The 10,211-nt window shown below is 34.9% G+C and overlaps 1 protein-coding gene across 4 annotated transcripts in view; it reads right to left on the bottom strand.

The window, feature by feature from the left end:
• Positions 1-2,988: 2,988 nt before the first annotated feature.
• The window catches only part of LOC148649166 (RNA-binding motif, single-stranded-interacting protein 1), a 77,108-nt gene continuing 69,885 nt past the window's right edge, over positions 2,989-10,211 (bottom strand). For all 4 annotated transcript variants that reach the window (XM_088605471.1, XM_088605469.1, XM_088605470.1 and 1 more), the window contains exons 11-14: positions 8,477-8,587; positions 6,605-6,685; positions 5,691-5,769; positions 2,989-5,524 (exon numbers count right to left, since the gene is read on the bottom strand). In XM_088605471.1, coding sequence (XP_088461597.1) covers positions 5,698-5,769; positions 6,605-6,685; positions 8,477-8,587 — 264 coding nt within the window. In that variant the 3' untranslated portion in view covers positions 2,989-5,524; positions 5,691-5,697. The remainder of the gene's footprint in view (positions 5,525-5,690; positions 5,770-6,604; positions 6,686-8,476; positions 8,588-10,211) is intronic.

Genomic DNA, 10,211 nt, shown 5'->3' with positions numbered 1-10,211 from the left:
GTCATAAGGTGAACTGAGTTAGCTCATATATGCTTTAAAAAGTCCCTATGGATTCCCTCAAGGAAAAGGGTGCTGGAATTGAAAATACATGCACCTAATTTAAAATCTAAAGTAGTGTGAGCCAGTGCCATCTGCCCTAATTATCTGTGTATCGTCTTTCCTGGAAGGTTGGAGTCTGAACCTAATAATCCTAACTCTAATGTGAACTATAACTTTAACACTAATCCTAACCCTTACCCAGTTACTCACCTTTTAATCCATACCTTAATGCTAATTTGAACTCCACATTATACTTTCTAACTTTAAAAATTGTTTTGACCTTACACTTATTATCTGTCCAACACTTTAAAACTTTTAGTTTTTTAGAGGAGGTTTGCTAAAGAAAGGGCTTTAGATAGTATTAAGAACAGGTCTTAAGTCAGAACAAACAGTATGGTTATGATTACAGTTACAGTTAGGTTTAGAAAAAATGAATTATATCATGATCTTAATTTTTGGGGGGTTAAATGTAAGAGTTATAATTATGATAAAGATCATATTTAGTGTTGACGCTACCTGTACAGGTTTGCTTAGGCCAAGTGCTGTAGCTATCGTAATGTTTGTATATAGGGTACATTTAAATTCAGATTTAGGATGATGGTTACGGTTGAAGAGATCATAAGGTTTATGTGTAGGGTTAAGTTTGGATATACTGTATAATAAAGGCTGTATTTCGGTTTAGTGCTGGATTAGAGCTGAGAAGGTTAAGCATATGATACTCAAGGTTAGTCTTAGTGCTGGAACTCAGTTAAAGGCTGTACGTAAGAGTTTGAGTTAGGTTTTGTGCTTGAGCGAAGACAGGAGTTATACTTAAGCTTGTGATCAGGGTTCTGCATATATTCATTGATGGAACTATGTTAAGCGATTTGTTTTGATTTGTTCCATTGCAATTAGAATCCACCCATTCTAATTGCAATGGAACAAGCTGATGACTTTTAGGGATAGCTTAGTTAAGGACTTTAGTGTTTAGCATTAACTTGTCTGGCTGTGGAAATGACCTCTTCTCAACCTTTTGTTAAATACCATTTGAGAAACTGGATCATTAACATTGCATTTGTATGAAACCTAGTTGCCATCCACTGTAAAAAGCATTTTCCCCAGTTTTTGTATGGGCTGAAAATACATTGAATTCCAAAAATGTAGATTCATTAAAAACTAAAATTAAGCGAATAACTTCAGTTTGCAATAGATGCAAAATCTGGAAATTCCTCAGAAACTCATTTTCTGAAAAACCAAATGGATCATTTGTCTCCAATTACTCTCCAGGTTTTCTTGGACTTTCAACGACTTTTGACATTTAACATTTATGTTCTATATTAGTCAGTGAGCTGGATGAGGTCAGACACACAACTCTAGATTAAAATTAAAATGATGTTGCAAGAAATGCATTGGCAGTCAATCTGCATAATGCAGTTAGACTACTTATCAGTTCAGTACTATAAGTTTGGTTTTCTATTTACCTGTAAATGTGCATTAAAAATATACCCAAAGCAATCATAAATTGCTTAGGTTAAAGGTGCTAGTCAAATGTAGGAAAAAGAAAGTACTCATGAAAAAATGTATTTTATGTTGACATTTACAATCTCTAGGTACTGTGGTTAAGCAATTTAAGAAAGCAAAGTGTTAGGATTTTTGTCAAACAGATATACCACAAACACAAAGGCATTCACATGTTGTGACAGCTTGAACAGCCTTTCTAGCTGAGCTGCAACTCAGAGATACTAATGTGAACAAGAAATCCCTTTATACAAAGCCAGCAATCTGTGTGTAACACAGAGGATGAATTGTGCATTTCTCTGCAGAGTGTTTCCGTAACATCCAGATCAGGGAGTCATTCATAGTCTGTATATTACAGAACACACAGCAGACAGATTTATGTCAAAATGGGATCCGATGTCAATCCTCAAAATAGCACTTGAATTTTCTGCTGCCCAGACTCCTTCTCCCAGAATAATGGCTTTCCACAGTGCACAGAGAGCAAACAATAAAAATGTAAAGTTCGTAATTGACTAAGGAAGTTGGCAATCCAGGACAGATTTTTTTTAACACTTGGCCACGTAACAGGAGTTATGAAGCATTTATCAGCGTGCACCTCCCTAAGAAGAATGTTTTGAGATGAAATTACTGACATAGCTGAGTCAACACTGACCTCTGGTGGTAAACGTAAAAATGCAGTTTATGACACCCTGCAGTTTGTGTTTAACGATATTGGAAAACGCCAATTTTTAAATACAGCCTTATTGAAAGTATTAAGCATACCACTCTCCTGCCAGGCACACCTCAACTCAGAGGAAGCACAGGGAGAGAGTAACGCAGGGTACCCATTTCTCTCACAATCCCATCTTCCTGCGCTGAAACTAATAAAAGCAGGTGAGGGCAAAGCACTGGGAACTGTGAGGAAGATTAACCATGAGCATTGTATGGATCCAATAGATGATTAGAAAAACACACAGATAATAAATCTCAAGTAACAATGAAATTCTTTGGCTCAGATGAAAATTAAAAACCAACAGGTAACAGGTTGTCATCATTCCAAAATACGTGACCTTCAAATGTAGTCTTGCCTTACCCCAAGGGTGCTACCACTGTGCTAGGGCTGTAAAAAGAGTCTGCAGGATGGGCTCAGCTCAGTGAACTAAATCAATATCAGTTCCATAATGCTGAGATACAGAGACCAATACAGCACCCCCCGGTGATGTCCAGATCAAGCTGGCAGTCAGGAATGAGCTAAACGGCTCACAGGCTGAAGGCATGACTCAGCTACAACTTGTTTGGATTGGGCTCCAACCCACTCAGTCTAATTTCACTAACAATTTTTCCCATAATAATATTCATTCTAGTGTCTTAAGGCAAGTGTGTGTTTCTTAGTTTCCGAGATGATTACAATGAGAACCCACCGTCTTCTATTCATTGGTGCTTCATTTCAAATGAAAATCTATTCAGACACTATTTCCAATTGAAGTTTTTATTCAAAAGTTTCCAAAGAAATGAAAAAGAAATAAAACTTAAGTAACAATCTAATGAAATTTACAGTTCAAAAATGTCTTTTTGGCTTTTACAAGTACTAAAAAACAAAAATACAGAAAGGTATCTTTAACCGGACATACAAGTTACCACTGGCAAGTTTGTGGCACATGTAAAACAAAAATAAAAAAATTAACTCTTGATCATATAGACATCTCTATGAAAATCTTTTTCTTCAATCTGTACAAAAAGGTCTCTCTTCATAAATTATTTCTTTATATAACTTAATGTCTGTCTAGCACGTGATGTTAATTAAATGAGCATTTCTTTATGTACAGAGTACTTTCCCAACTCTAACCCAGACAGAGTATGGCACTTAGTTCAGACACCACTAGCAGCACAACCTGCACATGTGTTAAGCAGTACTAAGTTTCAGTCTTAGGCAACATATGGAAATCTCAAGTCTGTTTACAGGTCTTAACTTTGGTAATCTACCAATTCGCAGTGAAAGCTGCTGCAGGTCTGTCTGGACTCTGACAAAGCAACAATTAATTTCGAGGAGCACAGATCCAGTAAATACCACAACCTTTGTCTTGTTTCTTGAAGGATTTCAACTACTGGAATCTCTAGTAATGAAAGCAGCAGTTACTTTTGAAACTATGAAACTGAATGTCTGGACACAACTAAACATGTTCAACATACAATATTCCTATTAAAATTTTAAAAAAATGTTTTGAAAATAAAAAGATAAAAATTGAAAGAAAACAGCTGTTAAATCACCAGCTCCTGAGCTGGAAGAGTTTGGTCTGGGAGGACAGGGAGGTCCAGCAAACCTGTCCCAATACAAAAGAGAAACAAAACTCTGAGGTAGATAACTGATCAATTGTCGCTGACCAGGTCAAAACACAGTCTCTTGGAAGACAACTTAATTTATAAAGCTTTTTTAAGCTACAATGATTAAAACAATAAAGCTTTATTCATAAAATGACTGGTTCTACAATGTAAAAGCAGATCATTATTGTGGTAAATCAGTTCATAGTTTCAAATCGTATTTCTTTCTTATTTTACATATTGCATTTCTTTGTAGTGATGGTGTAGTGAGTGTGGCACTGCTTGGATCCAAATCTTCCTTCATGCTTCTTTGTGTCCATACCTCAATAAAACTAGAAAAAAACTAAATGCAAATGTACAAAAAAGGCACATTCTCCTAACTGCAAACTGGTCCGGCAAAAAAGTAGATTACATAAGATGCACATGCTGAGAGAAAACCTTAACTTTTTTTTTAATTCAATTCCTAGCTCACAGTTCTTTGGTGAAGTAAACTTTATTGAAAGTGCCAAGTTTTTTATCCTTACAAAGAGCTAGTTTTTCTTTAAAATTGGTTTTGCCTATATCTCTCAGTTATCCTAAATTCAAAAAAAAAAACAATTTGCCTCGGTTGCCAAGGAAAGCATTGTTTGCTAATTTTTGCACAATCATAAATCCACTTATTTTTATTATAAAGCAAAAGGAAAAAAAAAGTACTCCCAGTCTGACAGAGTACCCCCCTACCTCCCTCAGAATCCTGATCCCTCCCCTTCCCCCATCTGATTTGTTTTTGCTAAAACTACAACATCAAGTTAGTTAAAAAACCAAGAGTTTAAATTTAATCATTCAGAAATTCTAGCACATTCAGACAATCAGAAGTAACACAAGCCTTCTGATTATACAAACATTACATCCTATTAGAAAGTTCATCAGATTCAGAAAATGTGTTTCACTCAAAACATTTCTATTCTAAAAGTTCTACTTTGATTAGTATTCAGCCGAGATCAGTGGAAAAAAACTTAAAAACATCTAAAATGCATTTGAAAGAAAGTCTATTTAGTTGTTTCCTAAAAAAGCCCTATTTTGCCGATTTACAAGGCATTTGTATTTAACATATTCTTGCTTATCTTGTATCAAGAGTTGCCTAAACAGCTATTGTATGAAAAAATTTAAGGCAAATTTTAAAACAGATCAATCTAGACCAAAAAGACAAACACCTAACAAGAAATGACATGTAACACTTCACCATAGCAACACTCACACAGCAAGCACAAAACATCATTTTAAAGATGTCTGGCTGAAAAACTTCAGAAAAAAAAATCTCAATAGAAAACAAAAGTAATTTTCATCACAAATCATAAAAAAACAACAAAAAACATCTTTCCTGTCATGCACCTTTAGTCATGTCACATGGTTTTCTGCATGTACAGAGTTCTTGTGTTGATGTGACACTCCTTGTTAAAAATAAACTCTTTCTTATTAAAATAAAACTATTTTAGAGAATTAGCATCCTTTTGATGAAAGTAAGCATTTATATGCACCTCAGAACTTATACCAAAAATAGTTTCAGTTGATTTTATTATAAACAAAAGTAAATGTTTGTAAAACCTGTGCAAAATTTAGATAAACTCTTAAAGCACATCAGAAGAAACCATGATTGTTTCAGTCTTCCCCCTTGTCTCTCTCTTGTCTCTTCTGGGTTATCAATGAGCATCTAAGAGAGAATATATCACAAATATCAAGACAATTGACTTTTACATATAGACAGAAATTTGCAATAAAAAAAACGTTAAACGGCAAAAGTTTAAACGCTGAAGTCTTTCTTTAAGACACCCATCAAATCAAAACGCATACTGAATTTAAAAATTAAATGTCCATACCAGATTATTACTTGGTTTGTTGATATGTGTAAGGAGAATGATCGCTTGATGACTCAACTTGTTGCTGCCCACTGTTTTCCTAAATAAAATAAAGACATATTACAGTACAGCTTTTAACATGTTAATCCCTTTTAATGTAAAACTGCCAGTTGTGTATTTTTCAGGTCTTGGCTCACAATTGCGACCTGCACATAAGGAGAAGAAGGAAGTGTAGACTGATATACTCACATAAAACTTTTAAAACATAACTGTCTGTACAGCCTCCTACTGGAAGTACAGACGCATCCTTCAGTGATGGCACCACAGCTAAGGCCCTTGATTGACCCGACCCACCCTCAACCAATTGAGTGGCCCCATTCAGGGAATACCAGTCACAGTTGGCTAGTTACAGGACCCATGCTTGAGCCCATGATCATAGTGCTCCATCTGTACTTAGACAAGGGCCTTTACTGGTTGTAGTTGGGAGGTCCATTTTTAATGGCGAATATACACTTTTTACTGGTCTCAAAAAGCCCAAAGGTCAACAGCCTATATGGAGTTACATAAATATACATTTCTGTTTAGCTTCTGGGCAGTACCATTTTTACTTGAGTGATAAAACAACTCCTTGTGCATGTTATTACCAAAAACATCAAGAACATAACCATTAGGACTCAAGAACAACTATAAAGTAACACTTAGGTTCTATCTGCCTTGGAAATGGAACAATTAATTGAACTAGGTTTACATTTAAAAGAGGATCAATTATGTAAAAAAAGTGGTAATTTTGATCAATTACATAAAGATTCCCACTCGGAGCTGCTTACTACCTTCATTTAAGGAAGTCCTTTACATCAGGTAAGCTTGACAAGAACATGCTGAACAATGGAGATCGAGAAATAATAAAGAAAGGGTGTCAGAAGCAAGTAACAAACCTCAACTTGAACTGCTGTGGTCTGCATGTGGGCATACTGAGGAATATAGGCTCCTTGCATGGCTGTATTGGCAGGCATGAACTATAAAAGAAAAAAAAAGCTAGGGATAAGAATTTTTAAGGAAATATACATCAATATTGAACAATGCACACAAGATAAGTTACCCCCAGCAGCAAACAATAAAGGGATGAAATATATATCTGTAACACATATTGTATTCCACTTATTGCATCACCCCTAGCCATAGGTACCATTATTAGGGAATTATTAGGAAATTATACTGACTCTGATCTAATTAGTTAATTAACAAATTCTGTAATTCTTAAAATATTTACTTGATATTCAATACAGTGTAAATAACCTGGCAGATGTTTACTGTAGTCGGTGTGGAATATTACATTTGTGATGATCACATTTCAGTAACGAGTACAAAGCAGCAAAAAAACTATGGACACTAAATCAGGAATACTAAGCTTGAACATATTTTGAGAGAGAGACATTTACATTGCCTATACATGTGCTGTAGGTGAAAAAAAGGCAACAAAACATTAGGTTATAAAGTTAGGAGTAGAATTTAATTCAAGGAATGTTATGTTAAAATTGTTTGTTTTTAAAAAGCTGTGCCAAGATTGTGCCGCTTGAGAAGGTTGAGGAGCCTGGACGTAAGCAAAGATCTTAGAGCTGGCTTACACAAGTCTGGTAGGGTGTGCTTTCTTTAAACATCCCCACTTGTTCTGGAAATCTTGGTGTTAGGGGTAGAGCCAAGATCTCAAGGATTATAGAAACAGGAAGCGAAATTACTGGTCAGCAACAGAACCAGCTGAGCTGCATCTATACTAGGAGTGTTCACAGGAAGGCAGTGTTGGTAGTAAATGATGCCACACATCCACTACACTACCAATTTGACAAATTACCATCCGGAGGATTTCAGAGTACCAAAGGCTACATTTTTAAAAACATTTTTAAGATGCAATTTGTTCTGAGTGCTGGTACTCAGAAACTCTGATGTACAATCTCTTTCACAGCACTGCATCGACAGCATACAGTATACTTTATGTGCATGTAGCTCACATTTGTGTCTTATGCTTCAAAACTGAATCTTGTTTTTCTACTGCTTTGTATGGTATTATTATTTATATTACATTGACTGTATACATCTGTAAAATCCACTGAATGTTTTATATTCTCTACATATACACTGTTTTTTGTCTAAGTGGGGTCAAAGGAAAATTTCTATTCTATCTGGACAAAGTAGATTCTATTCAGTGCACCACTTAAACCTCATTAAGAATATGAAAAAAAAAAACATGGTTCCATCTCTGGAAAAAATAAACCCAAAGAACACTAACCAGATACATTCCCAGGCTGAAAGGAATGTCCTTCTCTGACAAACTAAAAGAACTGAACCTTTTCCATCTATGACGATAGCTGAGTCAATCTTCCAATAATTTTGAGAATTCTCAAGAAGACCACCTAATGAACTTCTTCAGAATCAAAAGTGAAAATGAACCATGGGGGGGATGGGGGAGGGGGTACAAATTAAGAGAAAATGGTTTTAAAATGGAGAGCAGGAGGCTTTTGGAAAAAACAGTTACGGGAGTTAGGAATGAAGTCCGAAGTCATGGGATCTAAACCAATACCCCGGGGCTCTTTCAAGAAGTAGCTGGATGAGATTACAGGCAATCAAACAAGCCAGATGAACTGAATAACCACCTCTTATCTGTAACCTTTTTTAAGTAGTATTCTGGGATTTTGCAGTTCACAAATACTCAAATCAACTGTGCTCTAAAACAACAAGGAGACAAATGTATGGCTTGTTTAAACAGCAACACTAAAACTCTGTAACACAGATCATTTTCAGAGATCCAGTACCGTTCCTGTGCTGCCTAGAGAGAGGTGACCCATTTGCTGTGTGAGTGGACTCATCATGGATGTAGGCTGCATTGACATTGTGTGCTCCATAGAGGGCGAAATTACTGCTCCCTGAGAAACAGAAGAAAATACACAGGCACAAGAAATATGAAAACGTTAATTTAACAAACAAAAAATACTAGTATTTCACATTTCTCTCTACTATCTGAAAACAATGCAGAAAAGAGGTTAGATTTAAGAAAATGCTCTTAAACTTTACAGTAAAACAATCAGGAAGATTGTTGCCGATCATGATACCTAAAGAGTCAAAATACTGTGAAAATATTTTTTTCACTTTGGCTAATATTGCAATGTATTATGTAGGTAAAAGTACAGATTTAAATTAAACATTAAAAATTAAATGCTTTTCAGAACTGCATACTGATACACTTTTACTTCATATACAATTTTAACCAAAATACTATACATCATTAAAATGGATCCATATTAACCAACTTCTCTCACAGTCCCTATTAAGCTATTAGACAGTAAATCATGAATATTTAAAATCAATTTATGTTCTGGCAAAAGCTCTTAAATGAGCAAGAGGACATTGCAGCCAGCTGGGATTTTCACTAACTCACTCAAAAGGAGCCACATCCTGTTTCTACATTTGAGGCAAAAGAGAGACAGAAACCCGCATTTCCACTAAAGAATATCAGTACTGCTCATAAAATGACCAGGTACTGAATATTTTACCATTCACCAGTCTATTGATATGACACCTGTCAACTTTTAATGCTTAATAATCACTTATGCAAATACACATATAAAAAGACCTTTTACTTGTCATCACTTCCATTTTAATTTCAAATGTAATACTAAATTCTGCCAGTACAGAATGCCTCAAGGAACCTGCCTTAATGTTACAAACAATATTACAATTCAATATTACACTTTTTGTGAATTCAATATTACACTTCTACACACATTTAAGATTACATCAGGTCCAAACTGTTTTGTTACAAAAAAAATCAGCCCCAATTGTTTTAATAATAAACCTGCACACAAACAATGGTGATAAGTTAAACATCCACAGCAAATAATTTACAAAATACTTAACACTGTGATTTAAACATTTTATATCATAAGACTATACAATGTTAGATTAGGCTAAAGAGAGCGTGCTAAATTACAAATACAATAAGCACGTATAATTTGTTAAGGGGTTTGTGATCAGATTCTTTCAAAACCATAACTATGTAGCCAATACAATATCACTACACATGGAATGTGCTGTTCTGGGCAAAAAGAGACGGATCATATCTGCTGAGGGCTTTAATTTTACTTTAAATTCAGTATGAAATAGAAAATTCTAAATCCTTATTAATCGTATTAACTGTATATTCAGGAAACACCAAATACCACTACTCTTCTAAGCTTCCCAGGAGAAAAGCTTACCTGCTACATCTAAATTCCCTTTGGTTAAACAGTGAAGATATTTTACTCAAAAATGACACACATATTCAAAATAAGTACCTCTGTTACTCTTGGGCAAAATCTCAATATTATTTTTTTCTTTTGTAGTTGAAAAAGGCTATATAGATTTAATGTTGGAAACAACAGTATTGGAATAATTACACAAATTATTCTGAGTTTGTGTCAAGCAATATTCAAAAAAAAATCTTCCCTACTTGTGCAGCTAATTCTAACTTCTATTCCCTTCCAGAGCCAATCCTGTATGTATGACATTAGA

The sequence above is a fragment of the Lepisosteus platostomus genome, chromosome 14, assembly GCF_059453375.1.
Source record: "Lepisosteus platostomus isolate fLepPlt1 chromosome 14, fLepPlt1.hap1, whole genome shotgun sequence".
NCBI classification, from domain to species: Eukaryota; Metazoa; Chordata; class Actinopteri; order Semionotiformes; family Lepisosteidae; genus Lepisosteus; species Lepisosteus platostomus.
Note: the sequence above shows the minus strand (reverse complement) of the source record. Positions and strands in the feature narration are given on the sequence as shown.